A 15347-nucleotide genomic window follows, 5' to 3' on the forward strand; every position below is an offset into this window, starting at 1 on the left:
AGACCCAAAATTTTGAATTTCATGTGAATAGTTTAGCTTCTTTATAAGGCCCTCATGTTTACGTTCACCAGTCAGCAGTGGATTTGTTGAACTATTAACATTTTAGCACTCAAAAGTCAGAAACTACAGCGATCTCTGTCGTGAAAACTGTTTGCCTATGCCGAATTTAAAAAATCATGGTTTGCATTAGCAGATAACAGCGAGTATGATAAGCTCTGGGAGGGAAGTACGCCAAGACCAGCTTCACGAAGCAGGAGAAAATTCACCATAGACAGCTTTATCTTTCACAAAGTACTAGGGAAAGGGAGCTTTGGAAAGGTGCGTAACACATGTGCAGCGCTTAACTTGATTTGCTTTTTGTTCTTAGTATTATGGGCTAATTTCACTTAAGCAAACATTATCTTCAGTTTGTGGGGAGAGAACTTTATTAACCCTTTGTTGTGAATCTGTTACTGTTAATGAAATGGACTGTGATCATTTAATACCTAAGGCATTAAAAATCCCAAACTCTGTAAAATAGCAACAGGCCAAGAGCAGTGTAGGGACTTCAAGAAAAATCTACAATGCACTGCCTACTGTACCTTTCTTTCTGATTTCTTCCTTTTAATACCCAAAAAGATGAATACGCCTTTATGCGCTGCAGTATGAAATACTGATGTGCACTCGTAGACACAATACAGCCGGGGTTACAATGAGCCCCGATACAGTGGAACCACCATGACAGAAGCAGGGTTGCTACAGAGCAGGAGTGACCCCATGTCCTCTGTCTGTGGTGGAGCTGAGTTCTATGCTAGCCCTGTATGGGTCATTAAGGAGAGGGATTCTGGACATGACCGTTAGTTGGGTTATTTCACAGATGTGGTGAACAAAAACTCTAAGGGGTAAAGAACAGGGTTCATGTCCTTTCTTCTTGTCCATGATGAGCTCAAGTGACAGCAATAGAGGAGCTGCACAGGTGTCCTACATTTTGCCACCTGCTTGGGATGGTACAGCACAATTTGTGTAAAATCCATGAGCTTTGCCTTTGGGCTGGGGAGCTATAGAGGAGTGGTGTGAATCTCCCCCTTTTTGAATAACTTTTTGTAGTGCCGTGCAACCTTCTTTAAATGCTGTCCACAAATTCTTCTCTGCTGATTAGCAATATCAATTGAATCAAATTTTCTTGTGTGTGCCCTGAACTCTTTCTGTGTTTGCAGGTTCTGCTTGCTGAACTGAAAGGGAAGAATGAATTCTTTGCTATTAAAGCTCTGAAAAAGGATGTGGTGCTAATCGATGATGACGTGGAATGTACCATGGTGGAAAAGCGGGTCTTAGCACTTGCATGGGAGAACCCATTTCTTACTCACCTCTACTGCACGTTTCAGACTAAGGTATAGTACAGATTTAGCTTTTGCCTTTATGGGAATACTGGTATCAGTAACAAAGCGAAGTGAATTAATGTGACCAGATAGAATCTTGTTTCTCTGCATGAGTGAAATATGTTTTAATTGACTGGAAGTATTGGATCTGATTCCTCCTTGCCTTGCACTTTACATAGTAGTTTGTGCAAAGTGGATGTAAGATGCCATTAAGATAGATTGGCAAAGAACACCATTACAAAGTCTACGTCCAGACAGAGGAGATTTCATTTAAATGCTTGATACGTTAATTACTGGTTTAATCTTGGATAACACTATAAGATGATGACTCCCGTAAGTTAAGGGAAGCACAAATGGGAAGCTCCATTAAAAGGTACATTCATATCCGATCTGTAAGCACATGGACTCTGAGAAGATGTATAGGATGTCACTTAGCTAATGAAAAAGGGGGTTGGACTAGATGACCTCCTGAGGTCCCTTCCAACTCTAATATTCTATGAAATCTGTAGCAATGGGACTCTTGATTTTGTGGGGGTGTAAGCAGGAGAGAGAGAAAAACTTGAGCATCCTGGGAAAGTTAAAGACCACTCCATATAAACCATTTGCCAACTTCCCCTCTCCCTCACCACTTCTCTTATTCCTTTTCTTGGTCGGAGGGAAACAGCACCTCCATGCTGGTTCACATTGGCATAAGCAAGTTAATTTTGTGTTCTTTCCTGCTTTGTAAATAGGATCATCTGTTCTTTGTGATGGAGTTCTTGAATGGGGGAGACCTGATGTTCCACATACAGGACAAGGGGCGTTTTGATCTCTATAGAGCAACGTAAGTCCCAAATCAGTGAGCTCCTTAGGGAGGAGACTTTTGCTACTTGCTTTTCTTGGAGGTTTTTAAACAAAAAAAAAAATGCACCTTGGACAAGCTGTGCTGAGGAAAGCATTAATTAATTTTCTATTTCTTTTTTACTGCTTATAATTCTAAAGCACCTACTGATGTTCACCAATCTAGTTAATTGGCTGGATATTCAAGACATATTTGAAAGAGTTTGTTCAATACACTGAATGACCTTCTGTAATAATGGACTGGAGGAGGCACAGGGAAATGTTCTCTTGTCCCTTCTTTTAATTTTCTTTGTAGGGTTGTTTTTGATTACTTGAAATAGTAAGCTTTTTGAGCTTAATAAGCCATTTCTAGACAGTAAAGAAGTTGCAGAATGTGAATTTTGTTTTGTAGCAGTGTTTTAGATGTAATTTTCCTATTAGGATAGGGCAAGACTGTGGGCCAACATCCTTATATATTGAACTCATACACCTGAGAACAAATGTCATCCTCACTCTTCAGTTTTGTATTTCTTGGCATAGTAAAAACAAGTAGCCATCAATGAATTAGAGTGCCTTGTGTTGCAAACTTGAAATGGTACATGGAGTCTCTCAACTAATTTGGCAGATTTGAATCCAAACATTTTCTGCCCTCCCTTCAAGCATTGCAGTATTGACAATGCCAGCGCAAGCCTCCAAATTTCAAACCACATAAAAATATTGTATTGCTCTAAGCCATTCAGCTGGGAACTGTCAGAATGAGTCCATCTTTTGCCAGTTCATGACCTACAGCATCCGGATACTGACACAGTAAGTGCAGTCAGAGAGACCCTTGTAGTATGCATATAAAACAGGCCTAAGAAACAAAAATAATTATTCCCAAAAAGTGTCCTACCCCAGCCTTGGCCAGGAGGGCTCAGGAATCTTTATTTCTCTATCTTTTCTGGAGTCTTCCAGTAAGAAAAAAATGTCAACTTGCAAGAAAATTGCTCAAAAAGTTTGAGTGAGATCACCCAGAGTGCAGTCACAGGCACACACAGCTTGGTCTGCTCCTTGCACGGGAACGGAGACAGAGAATTCAGCAGAATTCCAGGACAAGTTGATTAGTCTGCCTCTAGGGCAGTGTTTCTCAATGACTGGTCCATGGACTGGCACCAGTCTGCAGCAACCTCCTTGCCCATCCCTGAGATTTCCCTGACACAAAATATTAATATTTAAAATAAAGATTTTTTTACATACATTTTACATCACTGTATTCATTCAATTTCTAGACAACAAATACCAATGAAACAGTTAATTTTTTTTCCTTTCAAGTAGTCCAGGACACTTTAGGAAGGCAGCAAGCCAGTCCCTGGTATCAAAGGGGTTGTGAAACAATGCTCTAGTGAACAGGGAGAAGGGAGTTCTGACTGTCAGCTGCACAAAAAAGTAACAAATGTTTCTCTGATGTACATTCATCTTGCTTGAGCTAGTCAGGAATTGTCCATCAATGAATTGTCAGAATTTGCACTTTCTGCAAAATTCAAATTTTCTATTGGAATTCTTCCCTCTCACACACACCCCCCCCCCCCTCCAAAAAAATTTCTACAGGGAAAATCAAAATGAAATCTTTCTTTTTCGGGTTGGTTCAGCCCAAATTGGAATATTCTGTTTTATTAAACTGACTTGTAATGGTTCATTTAGAATCAGTTCAATAAAAAAATTTCTGAAATGAAATTTTTCAGAATTTCTATTCTGCAAAAAACGTATACATTTCAACTTCGTGTCCTGATTTGGAGTGAAAAGATATGTTGGAATTTCCCATAGCTCTATCTCGTACTCCAAGCCAAAGTTAAGAAAATAAATGAGGCTTGCACCTTAAGGTCCAAAAATTAGCAGAATAAAAACACCAAGCTAACGGGCTGTTGCATCACAGTACAATATCCACTTATTGTTGGTTTAAACTTCATAAAAATGTAATTCCTCTTTTCACTGAGAGTTTAGCTAAAAGAGACTGATCAAATACAAATGCTTCCTGTTCTCTTAGCTGAGACTAGCAATAAAGAATCACAAAAATTAACTCATTTCAAATTTTCATAGTACTGATTATGCATCATTTATGGGCACATTAAGCAGCTGATTAGAAAGGGTTAAACTTCAGGCAGCAAGGTTTGGTAGGTATCAGATACCTTCTCCAAAACAGGTTCTTAAAAAAGGCACTAGCACTTTTATTGTCTTCATCAAATTCCGAGTATGCAAAAGTTTTAACAGGAACAGGAAACGGTATTGGGTAAACTCCTAATCTTCATGACACACTATAAAAATTAATTTAAAAAAAATTCCTAGAGCTTGCCTTGATTGTATGCTGTTTGGGATTATATGTAGATTGCTATGTGCTGTATTAACAAATATCAGGTTTCATTTTATCATGGGGCTGTGGGGCAATGTTCAAGATGGATTTACAACAGAAGGGCCCCTCTGAAGCCCAGCAATGCTACTTTTAGGTCCACCAGAAGGGATCACATAGATAATGTCCTGATGCTGAGTGCGCTGCTAGCCTGCGATAAGGTTCAAAGTTAGATCTGACTCCAGTTTCTCCACACAGCAGTGAGCCCTCCCAACAACCTTTATAGGAGGCTGCTTTCATTAGGGGAACACCCCACAGTATTTCTGAACTGCTTACAGTTCTGTTTCATCTGTCTTAGAAGACCAGCCTCTATCAAGCCACAGCCCCTTGTGTAATGTCATAAGGCTGGTTTTCTCTGTAATTTAAACAGAAGTTCATCAGACATGGTCTTTCCATACAAATTCTAAGTAAAATTCAACAAAAATCTCATACACGGATATTTTGGTGAACACTGAAGGAAGGTATTCAGCTTTGTTCAGATCCACATTTATTTCACTGATTTCTTTTATAGTCAGGTTTACAATTAAAGGATGAGGTGTAATGTTCTTTTGACGTGAAGAACCCCATCCATTTTAAAGTGATTCCATGAGATTCTTGTTGAATTCTTTACTGTTACCTCTTGAAGCTCAGCTATGCACCTCTCTGCAAGTGTATACAAGGAAGATTGAAGGTTAGATCAGGGACAACGTTCCATGGTGGAAGCAAAGCATCAAAAAAAGGAAGGTGCTATCTCCCTTAATTCTTGGAATTGTATGTGTAAAACTGAAAAGTAGTGTTCAAAACAAAACAGCAAAAACCTTGTAGCTTTCAGAGGCAGCACCAAAGTGATATTTAAACTGTCAAGCCACCTTTTTTAGAAAAGAAATGGCAGACTCTAAGGATATGAGAGATTAATTTTAGCTGCAGTTTTAGTATGTACAATTCAAAAATAGCAGCATTCAGCACTGCAGTATGTCCATATTGCAAACTGTACAGGGTAATGATGCAATAACTAAATCTGTTGGATTTGTTCCCAAATAACTAACAGGTATGTAAATTTATAATACTAGACACCTGTTTTTCTTTAGTTGCATTCACAATGTAATAAATGTTTCTTGCTTAATTAAGCAAGTCAGTCTAAAGTGGTATTGCTCTATTTCAGGTTTTATGGAGCTGAAATACTATGCGGTTTACAGTTTCTTCACAGCAAAGGCATTATTTATAGGTGAGTACTGATTGTCTCTGATATGGGCCCTGTAACCCTGGGTATATTTCTTGAGATGTATTAGTGGATTGTGTGATTAACCTACAAACAGGACACATTAAAGGACACATTCTTTATTAAACATTTGATTTTATTCCCAAGGTCTTAAGAGGCAATTCGGCAAGTACTTGAGACTATAATTGTTTTCTTGTGTTTTCACCTTGGCAACAACAATAAGGAAATATTATTTACATTGCACAGAAGTGTCTTTGTTTCTCATTAGTTATTGCCAAGCACAGTATTCAGACTGAGACAGTTTGTCTTTATTTTAGTGGTAATGGAGATTTAGAGGTTCCTTGAGGCTGTATTTATTCCCATTAACTTCTTTGTGAAAAGCACTGAGGCTAAAGCTCTCTGCTGCTGCTTTCTATAGAAAATAAGGAGAGACACTGCTGCCTGAGCTGTAAATTCAAGTCAGAAATGAGCTTGCAGATGTCTAAATGCGTCACACACTGTTTAGACTGTGTGGGCCAGATTCTGATCTCAAGTGCAGTTGAGTAAATATGGTGTAGCTGCATTGTCTGGTGTTGCTGAGATCAAATTCTGTCACCTTTTTCCCCTATTGAAACATAACCTTCTCTGTCTCTTATTTTTAAGACTTAAGTTAACTGCGTAATAATGCCCTGGTTCAGCCTATATGCACATTTGCCCATATTTAGTAGAGAACCTAGGACAAAGATTAGCTTTATGCTTTCGTACTGGTGCTAGTTACGCAAGTCAGCAGTTCTGAGAACAGTAGCCCTCTCATGAAGAAATTTAAGGGTTGGATGAGAGAAGTTGTTCTATTGCATGTTTCCCGGGGATATTGGGGGAGCATCTGCTGTGTGCATCCATTAACTACTAGCCAATTTCTGAAAGTGATGGGGGTTAATGCTGTTCAAGGCAGCCCCCACTACATCTGCACAGCTGGCATGGGAGAAAGCAATGGAAGATGTGCTGCTGGAGGAAGGTGCCTCCCAGAGGCATAATTTCTCTGCCATAATGAGGGATGCCCAGGGCTTAGAATTATCTTGTGGTTTCCCACTCTCAAGTGCCTAACCCACTTGTCCATCATCACTGTGTTGGAGGGGATGAGAAGGCAGCCATAACCCACTAACAGAGTTGTGGCATTTTCCCACCTATTTTTTTTATCCTCCTGTGGGTTTTTTCCATGGGAGGGGGAAGGATCAGCAGGCCCAAAGACACTTGATAATCAAATGAAAAAGCCTTGTTTAATTGCCTAAAGATTTGTCTAAACCAGCAAAACGCACGGTAGAGAGACACACTTATTCTGGAATAAGTGTGCCCCACAGGGAGTTCTGATAAGTTTTCTCATGTAGACAATCTGTAGAAATCAATACAAACTTTCAATATTTACAAATATTTGTGATGCTGGAATGAACATGTTAGTTTACTCCATTAAAATCATTTTGAAAATCCATCTAACAATCACTTAGATGAGAACGATGTTTCCATCTATATATCAACTACTATAATCCAATAGGACAGGTGGTGTCAAAAGTTTGGAGAGAGGATTAATAGTGCAGCCTGTGCTTCTGGAGTGGTCAGGGACAGTTCTGACATTTGTTTCATGGTCTTGAGCAGTAGATCACTGTTTCTGGGCAATCTTTGCAGCTGCGTTGGGGAACTCACTTCTGAACTACCAAGGAGAGAGAATTCCCTGTCATCTTGTGAAACGTCTGCTCTAATCATGTCTGTATGGGTCAGTAAGCAGGGTTGTTGACAGCTGTTTACTCTGACTTCCTTGGTATGTGTTGCTGCATCCAGCTGGATCAAAAATGCATAACAGTACATGAAGTTAGCCATTAGCCTTGTTCCTTTTTTCAAAGATATTCATAACAAATGTCATCTTTGCAGCATGGGTAGGGAAAGAGCTGGGATGGTTAAGTTAATCATTGTGCCGGCATCTGTTCCAGAGCAATAGCATCTCGTATGGAGGTATATAGAGGTAGCTGTTTTCAGGTCTCTAGTTCTGATACTTGCAAATTGTGAGTTAGTAAGTATCTGGAATTAATAAATAATGCTGTACACAGCAGTTAACTTCTTTCATTCAGACATTATTGAAGACCGGGAGACCAGGAGAGACTGTCCTGAACACAAGCCTATTTCCTTAGAGATATTATAATAGATTTTGGCAAAAGACAAACTTGGTCAGGATAGAAAAATAGATGATGATGATTTACCATGTGCTTACAGGGATAGGGGAGTACTGAGTTATAAAAGATATATGTAATGGTAGGAGTGCCGCAGTTAACCATCGCTCCTGTGGTTATGCTTGCATAAACTTCAGTTTTACCTAGCTCACTTCTTAAGTATTGTCTTTAAAGTGGGAATAGTTAAAAGATGGAGAAAGGGACACAACAAAATGGTCTTTTGGATTCACAACTACAGCATGGTGAAAAAAAATTCTGTGAAGAATGCAGATATGCAACACTGAAATATTTCCAAGATTTGCATAGATCATGGTGAATTGTTCCAGTAAAAATCAAGACAGGTTTGTTTAGAAGTTTTCTAAAATATTAAATTGAAATCTGAGTGAAAACTTCTCTGATTTGCTGAAAGTTTTGAAAATCAATTTTCAGTTCCATTCAAATAAAAAAACGTGTGCCCAGCTCTACTCTCACTATAAATAACTTGCACTGATACATATGGGAAGAAATTTATTTGATCAATTTTGAAGGTACGTTCACATAGTGAGAGGCAGTTACACCTTACTGCAAGTGTGGCTTAGTCATTTGTTTTTAACAATGCAGTATTCTGAAGTTCGTTATTTTACCTTCCCATGTAGAGACCTCAAACTGGACAATGTGATGCTGGATAAAGAAGGCCACATCAAAATAGCTGACTTTGGTATGTGCAAAGAGAATGTGGTTGGAGAGAACAGAGCAAGCACTTTCTGTGGTACCCCAGACTACATAGCACCTGAGGTAAGCACAGAATCAATCAAGTGCTTAGAAGAGTGAAGTTCTGATATTGACAATGGTAATGTGGAATTTGCTTAGAAAGTCTCCTCTGGCACTCAACAGCATTTAATTATATTTCTTTTCACAGGATAATAGTAATCGATTATTTAATCTTTTTCAAAAATTAGCATTCTAAAGATATTTATTTGTAAATGCTTGTAATCCAACTAGAAAGATGAATTCAGATGCTATCCTAAAAATACGGCAGATTTAACTTCTGCAGGTAGCTACAAATCTCTAAACATGCATTGGGTTTTCATAATACCAATTCATTTTTATATTAAATCTACCCAGCTAGTGAAGATTTAACAGCAGCTGTTATCCCTTCTACCTTATTGCCCAGTGGACACTGGTATAATTCCACCATGAATACTTGGTGCTGCTCCAAGGTACCTGTGATTGTGAGGCACCTCACCACTACCTGCTCTTACTGTGAGGCAATCTTATCTGTGGATCAGCTCCTGAATACTATTATCCTCTGACAATAACAGCACTGCTTTCCACTCTGTACAGGTAGCGACAGACACATGCCAACCCCCGAGCCCTCGGTGTCCCTTAGGAATGCTCAACCTCTTTTCCCCTGAACACTCTCAGAACATAGATCCGCTATTTCCAAAGGAGCAGACCACACGCCACCTTGTAAGATTCAACTCAGGATTATAACTTTGCTTAACACACAGCACTCATGAAAAACATAAGTTTATTATCAAACAGAAGAGGTCAAGTGGTAGAAAGTGGCAATATTGTAACCATTTTTCTATCTAAAACAAAATCTAGAGCCTGAATTTAACTAACAAGGCATTCCCCTAAGTCCTTTCCTCAGCATTTTCAAACAGTGTGAGACTATGACCCCTTCTCATAAGAGTAAGCTTGCTAGCAGCTTGGTCTCACAGATGGAAAGAATGAGGGTGCACCTCCATATCCTGTAATTATGCCCCCAAAAGTTCATTGTCCTTACTTGTAAGGTGCTAGTTCATTTTTTCCTGTGAATTTCCTCTTTGAAGATTTCACAATTCTTCATTAGCATTGAGCTCAGACAGTAAATGGAGGTCCATTGTGAACCATCTATACAGTACTTAATTTACAGTGTAAACAGACATTTCTTGCCTGAAAGAGAACCTGCTTTTTACTTTTGTGGTGACCAGACCTTAAGAACATAATTGTCAGTATATATAAACATAACTCCTTACACATGTTGTACAATGATTGTGTGACATTGCTTTCAGTGGAGACCTTACATGACTCAGATTCCAAGGGCAGAAAAGACCATTGTGATCAACTAGTCTGACCTCCTGCATAATGCAGGCCATAGAACTTCCCCAAAGTAATTCCTGGAGCAGAGCTTTTAGAAAAACAGCTAATCTTTATTTAAAAATGGTCAGTGATGGAAAGTCCACCAGAAACCTTGGTCAACTGTTTCAATAGTTAATTACTCTCACCATTACAAATGTACACCTTCTTTCCACTCTGAATTTATATAGCTTCAACGTCCAGTCATTGTATTGTTATACCTCTGCAAGATTGAAGAACCCATTACCAAATATGTTCCCCACATAGGTACTGAGACTGTGATCAAATCATTCCTTAACTTTCTCTTTATTAAGATAAATGGACTGAGCTCTTTAAGTCCATCACATTCTTTTGGTGGTCCTTCCGCCAGATGGAATCCAGAGGTTCTTGGGTCAGAAAGAGGGCTACTGGCATAATCATGCTCTTTATCTAAAATGTGAACTTGGTCAAAATTCAAAGCCGGGCTTTGCTGGCTCCTTCTCCTACATCATGAAATTCAAAATGAAACCAGCTTATAGGTATAAAACATTTTGAATTTTTTTGGGGGGAAAAAAAAAGTGACTTAGCACAAGTCCCACTGAAATTCAATAAGACTTGTGCTCTTAAATCACATGGTTACTTTTAAAAATTTCACCTGTAATACAGTTCAGATTGAGATAATTGAAATTCTAGTTACAGTTATGAGAGCTCCATCACAATGTATGTCCAATTTGTTAGTAAATGATTTTTTTATCACAATCAATCTAGTTTCTTCCAATCATGTATCTTGAAGAGGATTTGTAGTGACTTACACTAGTGCAAGTGGGAAGTGACTCAAATTCTCTGTCTTCAAAAGATTGAAAAACCAAGTTGTTGTATCCAAGAACATTTCTGCCTGGAAAGACCATAATCTGGACAAAGAATTTAGCTGCACCATTTCCATATACTGCGAGCTACAATTTAAACTGTAGCCATTTAAGTAGGACACAAAGCTCATTTTACGAGGCAATAATCATGTTAAAAACTTATTTTTTTCCTTCCATTGCTTCTTGATTTTTGAAGGCTTTGCTTTTTGAAAATCTCTTATTCTTTGTAGTTGATATGCAGGTCTACATTGTGTATGAAGAGAAGCTGCAAATTCCTAATCAGATAAATAGTTTATTGGTAGAAAACTCAGTATTTATGACTTAGTATCCAAGATGATTTAACCTTTTAAAGTGCAGACTGGGATTTTGGACATGACCAAGACATTTTTTTTTTTAAGTTCTTTGCAGACCTGGTTAAATGATCCTCCTGAGCATTTCTTGATAAGCATTTGTATTTTCTCTCCCCTGAATATGTCCTGCCATGTCAACAGATTCTTCAGGGCCTGAAGTACACATTTTCTGTGGACTGGTGGTCATTTGGGGTCTTGCTATATGAGATGCTTATTGGACAATCTCCTTTCCATGGCGATGATGAGGATGAGTTGTTTGAGTCAATCCGAGTGGATACACCTCACTACCCCCGCTGGATTACCAAGGAATCGAAGGACATATTAGAGAAGGTAGGTGTTGGCTGTGACAGAGTAGGTCCTGCTGATAAGTTTGTATTAGGGGAAGGAAAGATGGCATTAACTTCACAGATTACCAAACTGCACTTTCTGTAAAATATCGCCTTATAATTTTAAGCTTTCCACAGAAGTGTAATTATTAGGCAAACAATGAACAATTTTTATGAAACTGAACCAAAGCAGATTTTGCACTAAGGCTAGTTTAAAACTATGTCAGAGGGGACAGGGAAACCACTGAGTGGAAACACTTAAGGTAGGGCTGCTGTGCAGTCACAGGTGTGCTCATTAATGCATACTTGAGCTAGGTCAGGTAGTGGCCTACTGGAGCATGTGCTTCAGTCCAGGCTAGCCCATGAGTAGTTAAACAGGGACTTAAATGGGCTTGTCTGGCCTGTGTTGAAGCCCTTCACAGGTTCACCATTCCAGTACCAGAACTAAGTTGGTTAAAGTTAGCTCGGGTATGTCTATATGAACTGCAGTCACGCCCTGCTGGACAATGTCAGTGGATTTACCTGTCCCCGTCACCACTACATAACTCATTTCCACAGTTTCTGTTAGTGCCCATGTACCCACACAACCATCTAAAGCCCTGTGTTCCCCTTTCCCACTGAGGAGATGTAAGGATTCAGAACTCAATCTTACACAAATGTCTTATTTCTAAGCTTTTTGAAAGGGATCCAACAAAGAGACTAGGAATTACTGGGAACATCAAGGACCATTCATTCTTCAAAACGATCAACTGGACAGCACTAGAAAAGAGAGAGATAGAGCCCCCTTTCAAGCCAAAAGTGGTATGTATCATTCCAACACTTAGTGTAATCTACAGTGTGGTTTTGCACTGTTCTCAGAGTTGATTATCCAAATGATTCATACTGACTATAAGAGCCAGAGACACTGATATAAGTCTGACTTTCCAAATTTTCATTCCTGAAGCTAGAAATAGGTGGTCATCACTTAAACAAAAACGGTTAGATAGCCTGGCTATGACACTGTCACTAACGAAGATGCTTGTTGAAGAAACTGATTTAAAAAAAAAAAAAAAAAAACTTGAAGATTTCCTAATGAGAAAAGGAATGTGAACAGTCCATGAGTTGAACGGGGGAAATGAATTACAAGTGTATATAAGGATTTTTTAGAGCAAGTGTGGACTAGCTCTAGATTTTTCCATTGAAGAACATCACATACTTGTTATCAAGCACAGTGTGGGACTGATCATAAAAGAAAAGGATTAATCAACTAATACTACCCTCTGATGACAGACACTTATTTTAAAGTCTTTATACAATTTATATCACTGGTCAGACCAAAAAATCTGAACAAAGACTGCATGTTGAAATAAGTGTTAAGATAACTTTCATTATGATCCTTCCTGACATAGTAATAGTAGTAGTACATTTATTCACGAATTAGGAATCTTCCAGAGGCATATTTTAAAGCACTTCATTTAGACCATATGCTATGTTTTCCTGTAATGGAACAGTAACCCAAAACATGCAGCAACATCCTATCTAGTAAAAGGAAATGCAAGTCCATATTGTAAAGAAAAAAAACGATCTTCTCCACATCCCCTTCAAATCAGTCTTTTTTTAGTACCTAGAGGGAAGAAAGGATTTCTGCTCTCCATCATATGCACAGTTTAAATAAATTCTTTGAGGAGCGCAAGAGAAGCCAGGAGTACCTCGGGAATGGAGGTTGTTCGTAACTTTGAACAACATGTTCTGATTGTTCTTTCAAAAGTTTACAACTGAACATTAACTTAAAAGCAGCATTTTTCTTCTAACTAGTTAATACAGCTTTGAAACTTTACTATCTTAATTTAAATGAAACAAGCACAGAAAGTTTCCTTATGTTGTCAAATCTCTTTTTAAGCTTTCCTGTTTTTTTAGTAGTCTAACACAGTACTGTACTGTATTTGTTTTGTTTTTTTGGGAGTGGGAGGTGTTGGCTCTGCTGCTGCCTGATTGTGTATTTCTGGTTCCATATGAGGCATGCAGTTGACCAGTCAGTTCCTAACTCTAAGGTTTTACTGTAATAGCTAGGCTACCACCACACAAGTGTTGTAGTCCACATTAAGTTGGCTAGTATTCATTCTCAATTGTAGCATTTTCTTTCTTTGGTATTTACATGGCTCATTTCCCCCTACATACACAACCCAAGAAGCTAAGCCTAGTGCTTTTAACTACTAGTTAGATCTTTCCTCCCGTATACAGAGTCTCTATGCCATGGTGTAGTTCTGGCAATACTTCTTTTAAAAAGCATATCAAAGAACATGTGATAAACCTCTTAATGATAGCCATGGAATCTGTTTATTGATGGAGAATGGACAACTCAGCAGATGAGTGTTCTGGTTTTCTCCACTGGAATCCTGTTCGGTAATATCTCCATCTCGTAGCATAGTAATAAGACTCAGTTAAAACAGTAAATGTTGGCAGTTCATTTTACTCAGAGCTGTTACAGTTGTCGGCCTTTATTTTGAGATGTTGGGTGTGTTCACCTACCTCAAATTGAGCTTCCCACACAGTAAATATAGAAATAGTGATACTCTGAACTTCCAAGAATTCATCCTTTGACTTTTCAACCTTCTACAAAGCACTAAACTTCCTTCTCACTAGTTTGGCTTGAGTTTTCATCAGTAAACGAGTGTGATTTAACACACTTAGTGATCGGAACTATTGAGATGATAAATCTGAAAATATGCTAAAGTATGTATTTAGGGGTTCAAGATCTTAAATGAAGCATTTTAATAATTTGCTTACAGCTGTGAGTTCTTAAACTGTTTTGTTTTTAAACCTTTTCTCTTTAGTAAATACAATTAGTCTGAAGCTGTGCTTTTAATAGATAAGCAAGGAAGCCACTAACTATTTTCCCCCCTCTTTGACACAGAAATCAGCAAGTGACTACAACAATTTTGACCGAGAGTTTCTGAGTGAGAAGGCACGGTTATCTTACAGTGACAAAAACTTGATAGAGTCCATGGATCAATCTGCATTTGCTGGATTCTCTTTTATTAACCCTAAGTTTGAACAAATCCTGGCTAAATAGTCTCTGGAACATTTGGGGCTAAAAATTGTAAACAGAGGCTTCCAAACGCTAAGTGATATGGGGTCCAACAATGTTGTCTATACTTTTCCTTCAAAATAATATAGAATAGCATGACTAATTTCTTACTGCTGATTAACTGGCAGTGGTCTTTTGCAGGGTCAGGTTTAAGATATTAAGAATCATGTGTGCATTAAGTGGGGAAAATGTAAATGTTGTTTGGTTACTTGAATGTAATTATATATATATATATATATATGCTGTATATTTTGCTCTGGAAACAAGATGATAGATAAGTCTTTTTTTTAACTATATGGTTGAGCCACTTTTATTCCTCTTCAATAAAATGTGAAGTTATATTAAACTTTTTGTGGCTGTCATTTTGGGGGGGGAATCTTTGTTACTTAAAGTATAGAAATCTTCCTGATTTAAAAGCATCAATCCTCAGGTTTTTTTTAAGGATACCACTCCCCACCCCCACTAGTCTCTCTCTTTGATCAGAATGAGTCACTAGGCAAGCATCTAACACAACTTTCCCTCATTGCAAACTAATATTCTTAAGATTTAATTTGTTAGATACCATCCAATATTTTAAGAACTCATGTTTATCTACAATTATTAACTGTGGGGGCTCCCGCATGTTTTTTGCCAAATTCTCAAAGCTTAGCCTCAGTGTCTCTTTAGTTTTTGAACCATAAGAATAATTAAATACTGCTGACAA

General features: G+C 38.2%; 1 protein-coding gene across 2 annotated transcripts in view; it reads left to right on the forward strand.

The window, feature by feature from the left end:
- PRKCD (protein kinase C delta) overlaps positions 1-15006 on the forward strand; it is a 52473-nt gene extending 37467 nt beyond the window's left edge. The window contains exons 11-18 of one of the 2 annotated variants that reach the window (XM_067568051.1): positions 191-318; positions 1197-1370; positions 2090-2181; positions 5702-5764; positions 8592-8730; positions 11393-11581; positions 12250-12378; positions 14471-15006. In XM_067568051.1, coding sequence (XP_067424152.1) covers positions 191-318; positions 1197-1370; positions 2090-2181; positions 5702-5764; positions 8592-8730; positions 11393-11581; positions 12250-12378; positions 14471-14629 — 1073 coding nt within the window. In that variant the 3' untranslated portion in view covers positions 14630-15006. The remainder of the gene's footprint in view (positions 1-190; positions 319-1196; positions 1371-2089; positions 2182-5701; positions 5765-8591; positions 8731-11392; positions 11582-12249; positions 12379-14470) is intronic. The other variant, XM_067568052.1, reaches the window with a different exon arrangement.
- Positions 15007-15347: the final 341 nt, after the last annotated feature.

Source organism: Emydura macquarii, unplaced genomic scaffold, assembly GCF_026122565.2.
Source record: "Emydura macquarii macquarii isolate MOO-44397 ecotype Brisbane River unplaced genomic scaffold, CSIRO-AGI_Emac_v2 contig_2846, whole genome shotgun sequence".
Classification (NCBI taxonomy): domain Eukaryota; kingdom Metazoa; phylum Chordata; order Testudines; family Chelidae; genus Emydura; species Emydura macquarii.